Consider the following 15,288-nt stretch of genomic DNA (forward strand, 5'->3'; position numbering starts at 1 on the left):
GGTAAAAAGCTACAAACAGAAATGATGAGGCTGGAGGTGAAGGTAACGTTACAGTTTTAAATAAGGTGTGTGCTGTGTGTGAGCGTTACCGCCTTCGGGAACAGCCTGTAAGCATTCTGTGCTGCGACGAGCTGGACGGTTTGTGGCGACACACCTTTGATTCGAGCGATGTGGCGGCAGGACAGGACAATGTTGCGGGGCTCATTCCTCACCTGGAAGACAGAAAACAGAGAGAACATCTGCAGAGGAGATGCAGCCGTGTCCGAACACGATGGATTCTGATCATTTCAAACTCACATGACGATCCGGCCCCAGTGCAGGAGAGTCCGTTTCAAGACAGATGTGTTCCATCGGGATCTGCTGGATCAGTTTGTCTCTCTGTATGGCAGCATTAAAATCATCACTGTGTTGTCATTATAATAAACTGACGCAAAGAAATTCACAATATTTTCTTTCACTACAGGCCGACACGTCACAGACGTCTAATGCTCCTTCCTTCTTCAATCCAGGAGTAGGAACGTTGATACTCTTTTTTTTTAATACCCTGGAATTACAACATCATAAATAAATGGTGCATCACATGTCAGTGTGAACATGTTGTGCTCTGTCTGTGTGTTTCATGTGACTGCAGATGAGTCAAAGTTCAGCTGAAGTTTTATGGATTTCATAGAAATGCAGACAAATGCAAAAGCTGATCGTTCACGTGGGATCAAAGACCACTCTGATGATGATGTATGCACATATTTGAACACACACACACATGAACTTCAGCCACTTCTGGCTTGAACATGCAGAATTCCCCGAGGCTTATCGTAGTTATGTAATCATAAATGTTACGAGGTACATTAAGTTGTGTTAATGGCAAACCACAATGCTCAGAAATGCCTACATGTCAAAATACATCATCTGTTTTCTGGAAAGTGTGATGTCACAGCTACCTGCTGGTTCCTGCAGACGGCGGGTGGAAAGGAGAAGAGGTAACCGGCCTTCACGCCTTCCAGAGCCGCAGACGGCTTCCCCGCAAAGTTATGGAGCAGAGCTCGACTGATACCTGATGGAGAGTGAAGAAAAGTCGTGACGCTCAAATGTTTCGCAGACGTGCAGACGCGGCAAAAACGGAGCCAGGGGCCCACCTTGTTCCTTCATGGTTGCTATGGTGACCTTAGCAGCTGATCGCGAGTGGACGTTCCTGTGCAGACGAGATCAACATCATTTATTTATTTCACATTCATGTGTTTTATCACGTTTTCTGTGGATCAAAAATGAATCTAAATCAAAAACAGAAGCACGTTTGTGGACGTTTATTTACCCACTTCACTTCAACACAAAAACATGTGACCACAGGGATGAAAATACATTTGAATTGTAAATTATTTTATTGTGCGGTGCTCACACGGGCAGATCCAGCTCCTTGGCGATGTTGAGCTGTTCAACGAAGACTTTCATCTGGTCGTCTCTGTCCTGCTGAGTGGGAGCACACCACGGCGTGAAGTCCAAACCAATCTGGAAACAAACAGAGACGACATCATAACTCAGGAGCACGAAGTCAGAGCCGACGCACAACAACAACAACAACAAGGCCTCTTAATGCTCTTCAAAATGTGACCAGCTGCATTCGATGCATTAAATTCAATGCATTCGTCCTGGTTTCATGTTGTGACTTTTTGAAATTTTAAAGTTGAGAATTTCAGACTTGAAATCAGGTGTCGAGTCTCAAGTGAGTCCAAACTGAGTCAACGAACTAAGTCGAACAAAGTCAAGTCAATCCCTGACACCTCTGACCTCTAGTGGCTGAGGGGGGAGGGATGGGAGAGCATGAGAGAGAGAGAGAGAGAGAGAGCTGCTCAGAGCCAAATGAACGAGGCCCGGCCCTACAAGTCTGTGGTCGGGCCAAAGGAAGGATGATGGAGGAAGGGGAAGGCAAAATAAGATCAGAAAACATAAAGAGATTGATTTTAAAAGTGTGAACCAACTAGTAGTAGATAAACTCGACCCGTAGGGTCTTTGTCCCTGGGGTCTGACCGGACCAGAGATCCCGCCTTTGACCAAAGTCCAACTCAGCTGCAGAGGGAGGAGAACATTGAGGACGGACCGCACTGTGCTTCAAAGCTGATCCACAACAATAACAGTTAGGACTGTTGACCCAGACCTGTGACGCCTGAAATCTGCTCTGACAAACACACACATTCCTCAACACACTCTACACTGTGTGTGTGTGTGTGTGTGTGTGTGTGTGTGTGTGTGCATGACTGTGTTCATTAACTTTTCCAACCAAGGAAGATTAAGAGGCCAGTTGGGAGTTTTAACTAGTTTAATCTGCTTTATTTTACCAGAAGTCGCATTAACGTTAGGAGTTACTAACTCAGGGGGCAGCCACGTGTGTGTGTGTGTGTGTGTGTGTATGTGCAGCCTTGTATCTGTATGAATTTAAAAGCAGAGTGAGGACATTGAGACTTGGTTTCAGGGTTAAGATTAGAAGGTGTTTGAGTTAAGGTGACAGCAAACCATCCACAGGATTTCAGTATGTGTGTTTAACACGATTTCAAAAAATTCACCTGTTGATTAGAAAGTGTGTTCAGGAAGCTAAACTGACCTGTACATGTCATGCATATGCAGTGTGTCAGTCTGCTGAAGCTGTTAAATCTGCAGGCTTTATGTTGTCAATAATGATCCAACAAGTATACAGATGCAAACTTTTAAGTGTGTGTGTGTGTGTGATCAGTCTACCTCTCCGACAGCGACGAGGCGTTCTCTGTGTTTGTAGAAATGTGGCAGGGCAGCATCCAGGTCCTGTGGAAAAGAAAGACGTCTTTATTAAGAGTCGGTTTGATTGAACACCATTCGTTTATGTTTCAATCCGACATGTGGGAGGGGCATCACAGAAATCAGACGTGCAGCTAAAGACAGAAAGATCTCGGAAATTAATTCAGTAATTTTACAAAAGATATCAAATATAAATTTTCCATTAAATCTCTTCATTATAAATATGAAACACTGTGTTTTAAAGCTACTTTTTAAAAGGATCAGTGTGCAGAAATTAGTGACAACGAACGGTGAAGTTGAAGATTGCAACCGACTAAATATCAATCACCCTTCTAATCATGAAGGAGAAACTATGGTGGCTGCCAAACAAATGTAAAAAAATGCAAAAGGCTAAAGGCAGAGTTCAGTTTGTCCATTCTGGGCTACTGTAGAAACATGATTTAAAGATTTAAAGACAAATGTTTATTTTGTTTTGGTTATTTTCAAAGAGCCTTTATGGTGGAACTCCCTATACCTCCAACACCAAACCCCAAACTTCTGTTGGAATAACTGAGCTTTAATAATAACTCAGCACAAACACACCTTCATCTCCTCCAGAGGCCTCAGAAACACGCCCTGCCTCCTCCCGTCTCACAACCTGAAGCCCTCACCTCGTGTTTTCCTCAACTCGGACACCGCTGAGCCGACTGGATACGGTTCCTCTCCTTATCCTCTCAGAATCAATAAAGTAACAGAACCGAAAGATGGAGGGCGTTCAGACTGTTTTAGTACCTGAGGCTTCACGCTGCGCTGCTCCGAGCCCCCGCCGCCCTGCAGCGGATGGATGCCGAAGCATGGAGCCACCAGATCCGGATAACTGTGAGGAAAGAATTCAAGAGCAACACCCTGAATAATAAATACACTGTCATCCAGCTGAGAGCAGCTGCACAGGGCAACGTAAACATGGCTATTCTTTACATTGTGCATTTACACTCAGGTAGCAGCTGCAGTTTGGAGTATTTTATGTTAATAAGACTATATACTCTGCATTTAATATGCAAATCAAATGATAGTTGCACAAATCTTTAATTTCCATCTCATTCACTTTGTTTTACTTCATTAGTTTTCCTCACTGCAACAAAACGTGTTAATAAAACAACCAAACATCTTCAGTTCTTGTTTTTTTTCTATGCTTTAACTGTGTTCTCTGCATGATACAAGTTCATGGGACAGACACTGTGTACGTCCTAACACCTGGTTACATAAGACGAGGACATACAGACCGTTCCTGCAGCTGGAGGACTCTGGTGAACTCTCCGACCTCTTCCGTAACGGCGACTAGAGTCTTTACCCCGGCCTACACACAGAGACACACACACCATCAGAGATCAGTGTCACATCAGCCTCATGCTCATCATGATGCTGTCATTATATTGACATCTTGTGGTGGATGCACATGTGTGAGTAAGTAAGGTAAAGTTCACGGTCATGCAGCAGCTCCCTGCTCTGATATACTGAAGAGCTGTATGTTTCTGTTATTCAGGATTCATTTCACCTCTGTGGTCCTCTGGATCACATCCTCCAGATCCTGCAAAGAGAAACAACAAACAAACAAACAAACAAACAAACAAACAAACAAACAAACAAGAGGCATGTCAGAGAAACTGCAGCTACAGTGTGGCTTCATTTCAAACAATGTGTTGTGCATGCATCTCTTATGTTAAAATATCTGTAAGTAAATTTACTTTAAAGTCATCTACAACAAATGCACAGTTTGTTTTTGTTTTAGCCTGTTGAGTTCCTTCAGTGCTCACCTCTTCAAATTCACGGGCTGATATGTGACAGTGGCAATCCACGAAGCCATGCTCCATTAAAATCTAAACCATAAATAACAAAGTTTCAAAGCTGCAGCTGATGTTTGTCAGTTTGTCAGTTTGTCAGTCTGTTATTTCCACACATGGCTGACTGCAAAGCCGAACCTCTTCCTCTTCCTCTTCCTCTTCTTCTTTGTTGTTTAACAGCAGTCTGCATCCTTATTGTTGCATATACTGCCCTCTTTTGGACTTTACTTCTTTATATTGTTGCATATACTGCCCTCTTTTGGACTTTACTTCTTTACTACTTCCTTTTCCCCCTATTTTTTATTTATTTATTTATTTATTTATTATTTTTACACCGACCAGTTGGATGTTTTCCTAATATACTGAGAGTGTTATTCAGTTTTCTGTGCCCTGTTCTTAATCTGCTCATGGTCACCTGCTCTGCTCTGCAACACCTCTCCTGCTTCACCTTGTAGTTTATAGAAATGTCTTTCCCCTTTTTCCTGCTTCTTACAATATTGTTTCCATTGATTAATTATTTCCTTCCTTATTAAACTTTTTCCTTCTGCTTTTGATCATTTTATTTTCATTTCCACCTCTTCTTTCTTTGCTGCCTCCTTTGCAGTTTGATCTGCCTTTTCATTCCCCTGTATTCCTAAATGAGCTGGTACCTACATGAATGTTATTTCCCTCCTCTGCTGTGCTAATCTGGATGTTTTTAACAGTATTTCATATATTTCCTGATGTGTTTTTGCTGTCCTGTTTTTAATGCTCAATGCTGAATTACTACATATAACTGTCCTCCTGTCCACCCTGTCCTCCACCCATTCTATTGCCAATACTATTGCACATAGCTCCACCTCATATACACTTAAATAATTTTAAGGTCTTTTTAATACTTTGTTATTATGACTGGGAACCACCACTGCTGCACCTGTTGCTCCTGTTTTTGGTTCTTTTGATCCATCTGTATATAAGTAAACATATTCCCCATATTTTTAATCTGTGTAGTTATATAATTCCTGTACCAGGTGTTTTATTTCTTCTTTTCATGTCCCATATTTTTTCCGACTGCAAAGCGGAACCTCTTCTTGCTGCTCTCTGCTGCTGCTGCGGTCGGACCAGGAAGTTACACATTAAGTTCCGGTTTAACGAAATGTAAACAAACAAAGAAAGTTGGCGGGAAAAGATGGAGGAGACAAAACGACAGTCCTCACCGGGCGAGGGGACAAAACGAGAGTCCTCACCGGGCGAGGGGACAAAACGAGAGTCCTCACCGGGAGAGGGGACACAACAGGACTACAGAGTGCAGGTGACGTCCAAGAGACAGGTGACCGAGCAGGTGAAGAAGTACAAAGACATTTTGAAGACCGCGCTCGAAGGACAGACGGAAACAGCCGAAGACACGAAGCGAGTTTTACTGCAGGAGCTGCTGGCGGTGAGTCTGACTGTCTGACTGTCTGACTGACTGTGTCACTGACTGACTGTCTGTGTCTCTGACTGTGTCTCTGTCTGACTGTGTCTCTGTCTGACTGTGTCTCTGTCTGACTGTGTCTCTGACTGACTGTGTCTCTGACTGTGTCTCTGTCTGACTGTGTCTCTGACTGACTGTGTCTCTGACTGTGTCTCTGACTGACTGACTGTGTCTCTGACTGACTGACTGACTGACTGTGTCTCTGACTGACTGACTGTCTGTGTCTCTGACTGACTGACTGTCTGTGTCTCTGTCTGACTGACTGACTGACTGTGTCTCTGACTGACTGACTGTCTGTGTCTCTGACTGACTGACTGTCTGTGTCTCTGTCTGACTGACTGTCTGTGTCTCCGACTGACTGTCTGTGTCTCTGTCTGACTGTCTGTGTCTCTGTCTGACTGTCTGTGTCTCTGACTGACTGTCTGTCTCTTTGATACTTTGAATCCAGTCCTCCTTATTCAAGGCTTCCTCTTAAAAACACTGTGTGTGATGTGAAGTGCTCGTGGCTGTGTTGTTAAAAACTGTGTTTGCGTCTGTGCAGAACTTCGAAGCGGCTGTTCAGGACAACGTGTTGGTGAACGGACAACCATGGGAGGAGGCACCTGATGTCGAAGGTGGTTCAGTTTAAATGTGATGGTGTGTGTGTGTGTACATTCCTAAACTACAGCTCCTCCTGTTCTTCACACAGAGGAGGAAGAGGCTGTCGATCTGGACAGCCTGCTGGATGACACCGTCGTTGAGACCACCAGGAGGCGCCGTGCCTACCCGAAGAAGATCCTGCCCCATGTGGTGCATTCCCTCAGAGCAGAGCGTAAAGTCCTGGTGGGTGTCACGGTAGCTTTTTATCTTTTATTTAGGCCTAAAACACACACACACACACACACACACACACACGTCCTGTTTCCACTTTTCTGACATGTGCTGTTTGTTTTTCAGGGATTGTATGAGTGCGCAGTCAAACCTCAAGAGGTGGTCAAAGATCCCGATCAAGGTGGTTGCCTCTAATCACACACACACACACACACACACACACACACACACACACACCTGCAGCACACAGGCATGTTCAGTGTTGTGTTGTTGTTCTGGCTCCCATGTGTGCGTGCAGTATCTCAGACGTTTTCTTCCTGTATGATACTCGGTAAGAACTACTTCTCTCTAGGATGGACATTTGAAAGTTTCGCCCCCCCTGAACCGAAACACCGACAGCAAACACACCAGTTTTTTGTTTTGTTTGTTTCAGTAGCCTGTGCAGCCACGACAACTCATTCTGTACACATGACAACTGTATTTATAGTAACACTGTCTGTACATGTGATGATAAAGGCTTCAAGAATCTGGAAATATTTGTTTTGGGTACCTTGAAAGTGCTTGAAAAGAGCTTGAAAACCTGCACACAGCTGTCAGAAATCAATCAAATGGAGTTAGATGTCATGTACTGTGAAGCAGAAGAGTGGAACAGGGTTGAACACTCTGTTCTTGTGTCTTTCCCCAGAGAGCATCATGAAGGATTTGTCAGCAGCAGCTCCTGGGATGGTGAAACAGGCCATCCAAGTCATCAAGGTAACACACCAAACCTCCGTCAGGTTTTTATCTACAGGTGTACGTGTCATAGACGGATTCATAGGTTCATTTTGTGTGTCTTTGCAGTCGATCAACACTCTGCAGAAACAAGCCGAAGGCCTCTGTGAGATCCTCGACATGAAACCAAGCCACGCCACTCTGGAGATCCACAGAGAAGTGTTCGGTCATGGCGGCCAATCGGACGACGCCCTGCCTCCTGCGAGCGGAGATACGAGGAACAGGCTGCCAATCAAGAGAGCCGTGGAGGAAGCGGCAGCCCGAGACTGCTACGTGCCTCTCCGTAAGAAACCCGTGACGGAGGGCACGGCATAGCGACGCTTCCTGCTGCCGCAAGCACAGAACAATGAACGCGCTGTGATGTCACGGACTGTTTTGTTCCTTCTTAACAAGAACAGAAAGCGACGTGAAAAGTAAAAGCTCTGTGTGTCTTATTTGGACATGAACTATGATCGACATGCTGCTTTTTGCTCTGTGCTCCGACTTTCTGCTTTCCTGTACTGATGTGCAACATGCAGGGCTCGTATGTGTTGTAAAAGACGACAGTGGCACTTTAAAGCACCGGAGTGTGTAATTTAGTGGCATTTAGTGGTGTATGTATACAAAAATTCTTACTTTCAGGTTTAAAACATGTTATCTGCCATATTCTGTAAACGGAGCCTCTTAAATCTGACTCTGGACCCTTTGAACGAGCTTAAATTAACTAAGTAAACATTCACAAACGATGTTAATCCTGTCTAGTTCAGAAGAAGTCGATGTCTCGAGTCTTGAAATACATCTCATCGCCTTCTGTTCTTATCCTGTTCATATTGTTTGTACTTCCTCCCAGCATGTAATAAACTATTTTACAGCATTTTAATATATCCTGTTGTTTGTTCTTATTTTATCACCTCTTTTATAGTTACTGCTGATGTTTACAACGTACACTGTACTTTTTTTTTCTTCTTGGCAACAAAATCCATTAATTAATAATAAATAAAAAACAACAACAATGTGTTGATCAGTGTTTCAGTACTTTCTGAAGTGCCCGCAGGTCTCGCATGAGGAAACGGTGCCTTTGTTCGGGTTATTTTTAGCTCTGGACGAATACACGTGTTTCACAGCAGCATGTAGGTGCATGAACACAGTGCCGTGATGTGTGTGTGTGTGTGTGTGTCAAACCCTCTCAGTCCATACATGCTGTGGTCAACGTATGGCCCCTCAGTCATATGACTTTTGTGAACTGCCCTCGCTGCTTCTTCTAAAACGGCAGCGAAATTGAAAAGCGAGTAGAAAGTTGAACTGAAACTGCAGCCCAGTTTTCTGCATGGTCTATTTTAACTTCACTACACTCGATGCCCAGTCCACAAATAACACCTTTTTGTTTTCCGGCAGAGCCGCTGTGTAGGATACTCTCCTGATTTTAATGCACCCTTAAAAAAAAAAAACCTCTGCAATGTCAGACTGTGATCTATCTCATCAGAGGCACAGCCAGAATAACCACCTCTGTGGAGGATATGAGGTAAGATCACGCTGTGTTGATTATCTGCTGTAACCTGCTTCCTATTCCAGGGGGTCGTCATAAGTCACCGTCATGCTCGCAGACGACTTAGAAATCTGGATTCAACAAAGCATATATAAAACATATATATTCATTTATAGTGTGTGTGGGTGATCTCGTTTTCCTGTCTATCTGGGCTCCCGAGCCCAGGAGCCACTCACAGTGTCGGGCACAAGCAACTTTGTGGGGACCAAAACTGCATGTCCCCACAAAGTTGGCAAAGAACTTGTTTGCATTTGGTCCCTCAGGGTCCAGAGGATGGAGGCAGGAGGCTGAAGAGGAGAGAGAAGAATCGAGTTGCAGCCCAGAAGAGCCGAAAGAGACAAACACAGCGAGCTGACCTTCTGCATGAGGTGCAGTCTCTTCAGTTTAAGAGCCGAGATTTGATTTTAGTGTTGTGTTATTTTGTGTTAAGAGTAAGTGCTGTATGCAGTTTATCAGGAGAGTTCTTAAGAGCTTCTTAAAACTGGCGACTGATGCGTGAGGTTTTTTACAACCAGGGGAACGTGGTTCCAGTGGGTGAAAGCTATAACTGCAAAGACTTGGTTGTTCAGATATGCAAAGCTATAATTCTGGGGCACGTTCATTGTTCATCAAGCAGAGTCTCAACTGCAAAAACCCAGAAGATTTTTATTAGGGATTACTTTGTCAAATTAAAAGTTTCTGCAAGGCTGCAGACTGTTTTCACTGTCCCCATGAGTAGTGATCTGAATTTAATGAGTAAAGTTCAGGAGCTATGATAAGAGGCGTCTGAAGTGTCAATATAAAAACTTTAAATGATCAAATAACCTCTCTAAACCCTTCATTCATTTATATTTCCGTCTCTTCATCTTCCTCTTCCAGGCATGTGAGCTGTTGGAGCAAAGAAACAGAAAGCTGAAAAGAGAGGTATCTCCAATATGTATCTTAATGATTTGTCCCTGCAGGGGTTAGATCACATCGTCGTGTTCTTGCTCACCTATAATCACAGCAGTAAAGTGGATCTTGTTGATTTGTTCTCAGGTGGATTCTCTGTCTGAGGAGCAGCGCCTGCTGACCGAGGCTCTCAGGGCCCACGAGCCTTTCTGTCCTATCATGCACTGCTCCTTCGCCTCCTCCACCTCCTCCAGTTTGCAGCCTGACACCATGTCAGCCTGTTCAGTCTGAGGCAAATAATCTTTCTACCCCTTGTGTAATTCAGCAGTGCACCCCCTGGAGGGCGGTGTTGACCATGATCAGAGACGAAGCGGCGCGAGGCACTGCTGAACTCTGCTGGCAACACTCGTAATCACAGTGAGGAGTTTCCTCTGGTGGCTGAACCTTTCTATACAGCAGCCCACGTCCATCATGTTAATACAGTAACAGATTCTGTCATTCATGATTTACAGACTGAACTTTGCTGTATGAGTGTAAAACCTTTATTCTAGCCACAGCTGTCACAAAGAACTAAATACATATTTTCCAAAGAATAAAAAGTACGTCATACAATTTGTGTGTTTGTTTGATTAAACCCAGTTAAAATAATCACTGTATACAAATATTCAGCATTATTACACATGTACTAATTTATGTTATTGAGATATTCTCCAAATAAACATGAGTCTACATTACATTAAAGAGAAATGAGCACAGACATTTTGAACTAAGAGCACAGTGATGAACAAATACAGAACACTGCAGAAAGTGTGTCATAAGTTTCCTTTGAATTTTGACACCAGCTTCACTGATTATGTGGCAAAACTTCTGGGATATTACATCTTTTTTTTTTTTTACTGGAGGTTTTGAGGTCGTTTGAAGCCACAGTTATGTGAGTGTGTATCCATAAACTCTGTTTCACCTGGATCAGAGCAGAAACCTGTGGTCGGCTCACCTCGCTGAAACTAACAGTTCTCTAATTTTGCACTGCTCTAGGTTTCTTTTTCATTTTTCCTTCCTCTTCTGTGGTGAAGTCCATGAAAGGTTAACCTCTCAGGGTGACCTGACCCCGGACCACTTCACCTCTGCAGACTTCTGGGAAACCGGACGGATTCCTCTTTAGCGTTTAGCTCAGTCAGTAGAGCAGCCGTCCCAGCGTGTCAGATTAAAGGGGCTCTATTTACAGAATATGGCAGATATGGAATATAATGTGCAAAACTATACGTCCATTTCTACATAATCACCTGATAAAAAGAATATGTTTTTGTTAGATTGAGCCTTTAGTCCTCGTCCACCACGTTGCACTGCCATGTTTCCACGGTAGCCCAGAACAGACAAACAAAAGCTTCCGAAACTTTTCCAGTGGCCAGACGTCTGTAAAACTGTGACACAGCTTAGATGACACCCAGTTTCCATGTTGGTGTACAATTCAACAATACTATATGTGCTTCACTTCACGTTTTACATTTTTATATGCAATAAGGCGTTATGATAACTGTCTTGTGCAAGAAAATATGCCGTTTCCAATTCCCTGGATTTAGGAAATGGGTAAAAATTGAATTTATCGTGCAGCAGAATATCTAATGATTCTGGAAATACTTTTGACTACCTCGACTATGGGTCTAGATTTCAGTTAGTTCAGATGTAGCATGCATAAATACATGATTGTAGGTTCTGGTGTCCAAATACTTTTGGCCATATTGTATCTATTACATTATTAAATAGACTCAGACTAAATCGGAAAGTGTTGGCCGACTAAACCGTTGAATTTAAAGACAAAACATCTCTGCGATGCAAAGAAAAGGCGTCTTAATGACGCAGCGTGGGGTATGTTTGAGCTGATCCATGGACTCCATCCACCTGGAAGATTTTGCTCAGAGCTCCTTTTCATGGTTTGTTTGTTTATTTTTCACCTTGGTGAGCAGGAGACGGGCGGGGCGAGATAAACTGAACTGCTCAACAATAGGTGAAAAGGACAAAAAAAAAAAAGGAGAAGTCACTGTAAAGTTCAGCAGAGTTGCATCAGCCTACGTATCTGTGACTGAAAGCTGTCGCTGTCAAACCCAGACGTTTGAAAATAGCATTTGATTTTGCACGTCCCACACCCAGGACACAGGAGACAGGCCACCGTGACGCTGACCTCAGATCAGTCTCTAAAGGAGCTCTGTAAACATCACTGTCATAACACTGCGTGGTCTCCTGGCAACCTACCAAATACTACAACAGGGGCAGGAAGTAACTTAGAGTAGTTCTGAGGAATACAGCATGAGGTCACATCCACTCATACTGTAAATACAGACAAAGAAAAGCATGCTGAGACACATTGTTATTGCACATGTGCAGTATAATACTTTGCATGTGCAGTATGATGTGTGTGAATTAGTGCTTTGTGCACACACACACACACATTTTCACAGACTTCTAGTGAACTTCTTGGTAATTTTACTCAGGCGGAAAGTAAAGGCGTGACAAAAGCATCAAAAACAGCACACAATGGGTTCAGGAAATGACATTATTAACCACCAGGCACGCCGGATTGCTTCCAAGGCAGCGTTTAGGCAGAGCTCTGCGGTGTGGGCATGTTGCGTCAGGAGGTGACAGTTCCAACTAAAGCAGCTTTCATCACCGAAAGCAAAAGGATTTATTTTATTCTGTTCAATTCTACGTTTGATGCCTAAATTCTGTGGGGAGAAATGGTGTTTAAATTCACTTTCTGATTGGACACACAGCAGTTCAGAAAGTTCATTGTGCTGCAGCTTGATTGGCTCGTATCCCAACACACAAAGCGAGTAACAGGGATAAATAGAAACAGGTTACATTGCTTTTATTGCTTCAGTCTCTCAGGAAATCCCCCCGCATCATTGCAGCTTGTTACAGAGAAACATTTCGTAAATCTCTGTTGGAAAACGTGTGGCAAAGCACAGGCACAAAATACTTGGTGGGTGATTTCGAAAGCGAAACATCATTTCATCCTTTCATCATCTTCAACAACCTCTTCAGCAGCAGCAGCAATTGTGGTTTTGCAAGCGCTCCCTTCTCACACACGCACGTACACCGCACAAATTAGTGTTAACTCATGAAATGATCCGTAACCGCTGTGTTTGGAATTAGACGCAGTTCTAATGTTGGTACCAATAAATGTCAGATTGTTCTCCGGATATAAAAACACATAATATTCGTGGGTGTATCTGCCGTGAAACTTCCTGCAGAAGTTCGACTTCACGGGCAGATATTTTAAATCTCCGGTGATAAATTAAACAAACAACACACAAAAGCAAACAGAGGAAATAATGACACATGTACTTCAGTACACACACATTTCTTCTGAAAATCCTCGTTCGACTTCCCTGGAAGAGTAAACACAGCCGGGCCAATACATGACATCACTGAACTTATCAGTCGGTGAATGTTACGGAGGAGTTTATACCTTTATGACTTTTTATGAAGCACGGAAAGCTGTGTGATGGCCAACACAGATATACTTCTCACTAAATGATGTAGTTATTCTGTCCATAGGCAGTATCTGATGAATTTCAGTTTGGAAAACATGCAGATTTGCACAGGAACAGACAACCAGCGTCTGCAAAATCATCCGCGGCTTTCAAACAAATACAAGCATACATTGTTTGCGAGTGGGAAGCCAGTGTGGGATTATGAGTGGACCTGACACATGAAACATCGCGGTCTGCAGCTACACCGAGTGCACGAAGCTTGTCGATGATGATTGTGGTGACGCCTGGTTCAATCAGTTCCTCTTCTATGTTCCAAAAGAAACTCGTGCATGGACAAAAGTCACAACACATTAGTTGTTGTGGACAGTCACATGCTCTGGTTGATGCAGGAATATCTTTAACTTTGCCAAAATATATACTATACATAACCAGTGCTGGGCTCATTACTGTGGGATCAGGAGGTAGAGCAGGTTGTCCACTGATCAGATCATCGGCAGTTCGATCCTCAACCTCAAATTGCTCCAGAATGATAGATATAAGTGCTGTGTGGGTTCTCTTCAGGTACCCCAGCTTACTCCCAAAGACATGCATTTAACGGGTTAATTGGTGACTCTAAATTGCCCGTAGGGTGAACGTTTGTCCCTGTGATGAACTGGTGGCTTGTACAGGGTGTGTCTCTCGCCCTAAGTCAGCTGAGATATGACCATCATGACCCTGATGAGGTTCCAGATGATGGATGGAGAGGTTCCACTGTCGGATCAGATGGAGTTAATTGACAACGTGTATTTCGAACATAGACAGTATCAGGAATGGACGTGATGTTCGTGACGTCACCCACAGATTACTGAAGACCTGTCGCGTGCTGGCTTCGGTTGCTGCCATTCTAAGGCCAGTTAAATGAAAAGCCTAGTTCCTCAAACAAGCCAAACAAGTCAAAAATAATATATTTAATTTATTATGTGACTCATTTTACAGAAAAATTGAGAAATCCAAATCTTAAATGTGCAGTTTCCTCTTGTAGTTTCAGACTTGTCTTCAGTCTTAGTGCAACTTCCTCCCCACCCATACACAAACCATTACTCATGTGAAATCACCCTCTTTGGATGAATGTTACAACTGAATTCCTTGAAAACGGCATTGGCCCACACATATTTCGCTGTCCTTGTCCCTTGATTGTCGAAACATGTGACAATCTGTCAGTATGTCAGTTGGACGTTCGGGTTTTTTTGAGTTAACACTGCAAAAATATGTGACTAAATGCATCCTGGACCACCTTGGTAAGGTGCTCGGATCACCCAATGCAAGTCTAAACAGGCTCTTATTGTAATGACTAAGAGCGGGACACATTCAAACACCAGTACCATCCCATCCCATGACTGACCAACCTCATCTATTCAAGAACTAATCTACTGCCTCAAATGTGCAGATCTTAATTTGACTGTGCTAGTCTTTTTATTTCCTGTTGCTCCTTCACAATAAAGGTTTGTCAAAGACAGGCTTTTTTTTTTTAGTGAGCTGAAGAAGTGACAGGAATTTGGAGAGAGAGACGACAGCAAAGGACCACAGGTCGGATTCAAACCCTGCTGCAAGGACTGAGCCTTCCTACATGAGCTGACCAACACCCAAAGACTTTTAATGAGCAGCAGCAGCAGTTCATTATTACTTCACCATCAGAGCCAGGAGCAAGAGCTCGCAACGTTGCATCATATTGGGGATGGGGATCGTTTATGTCATCTTTTATTGCAGGTTACTTACTTTGGCAAGATTTCTGGCCACATTAGGTTT

At 43.4% G+C, this 15,288-nt stretch overlaps 3 protein-coding genes across 5 annotated transcripts; 2 read left to right on the forward strand and 1 right to left on the reverse strand.

Moving 5' to 3' along the window:
- Nucleotides 1-22: 22 nt before the first annotated feature.
- On the reverse strand, nucleotides 23-5,609 carry tatdn3 (TatD DNase domain containing 3). Of its 2 annotated transcripts, none has more exons than XM_027284136.1 (11): nucleotides 5,591-5,609; nucleotides 4,557-4,619; nucleotides 4,298-4,330; nucleotides 4,026-4,099; nucleotides 3,535-3,619; nucleotides 2,728-2,790; nucleotides 1,394-1,503; nucleotides 1,134-1,189; nucleotides 939-1,051; nucleotides 298-378; nucleotides 23-212 (listed from the first exon to the last, which is right to left on the reverse strand). In XM_027284136.1, the coding sequence occupies exons 2-11, from the start codon at nucleotides 4,611-4,613 to the stop codon at nucleotides 57-59; spliced, it is 828 nt and encodes a 275-aa protein (XP_027139937.1). In that variant the 5' UTR covers nucleotides 4,614-4,619; nucleotides 5,591-5,609; the 3' UTR covers nucleotides 23-56. The 2 variants fall into 2 exon arrangements, with proteins under 2 accessions (XP_027139937.1, XP_027139936.1); XM_027284135.1 differs by lacking the exon at nucleotides 5,591-5,609 and adding an exon at nucleotides 4,722-4,734.
- Nucleotides 5,610-5,674: 65 nt separating this feature from the next.
- nsl1 (NSL1 component of MIS12 kinetochore complex) lies at nucleotides 5,675-8,476 on the forward strand. 2 transcript variants are annotated; one of them, XM_019259140.2, is made up of 7 exons: nucleotides 5,675-5,759; nucleotides 5,820-6,000; nucleotides 6,578-6,650; nucleotides 6,725-6,858; nucleotides 6,973-7,027; nucleotides 7,532-7,599; nucleotides 7,687-8,476. In XM_019259140.2, exons 1-7 carry the CDS (start codon nucleotides 5,752-5,754, stop codon nucleotides 7,930-7,932), a joined length of 765 nt encoding a protein of 254 aa, XP_019114685.1. In that variant the 5' UTR covers nucleotides 5,675-5,751; the 3' UTR covers nucleotides 7,933-8,476. The 2 variants fall into 2 exon arrangements, with proteins under 2 accessions (XP_019114685.1, XP_019114684.1); XM_019259139.2 differs by having other exon boundaries at nucleotides 5,690-6,000.
- A 496-nt stretch (nucleotides 8,477-8,972) lies between these two features.
- On the forward strand, nucleotides 8,973-10,609 carry batf3 (basic leucine zipper transcription factor, ATF-like 3). Its single transcript, XM_019259144.2, has 4 exons — nucleotides 8,973-9,118; nucleotides 9,406-9,510; nucleotides 10,001-10,045; nucleotides 10,160-10,609. Exons 1-4 carry the CDS (start codon nucleotides 9,053-9,055, stop codon nucleotides 10,301-10,303), a joined length of 360 nt encoding a protein of 119 aa, XP_019114689.1. The 5' UTR covers nucleotides 8,973-9,052; the 3' UTR covers nucleotides 10,304-10,609.
- Nucleotides 10,610-15,288: the final 4,679 nt, after the last annotated feature.

The sequence above is a fragment of the Larimichthys crocea genome, chromosome XI, assembly GCF_000972845.2.
Source record: "Larimichthys crocea isolate SSNF chromosome XI, L_crocea_2.0, whole genome shotgun sequence".
NCBI lineage: Eukaryota > Metazoa > Chordata > Actinopteri > Sciaenidae > Larimichthys > Larimichthys crocea.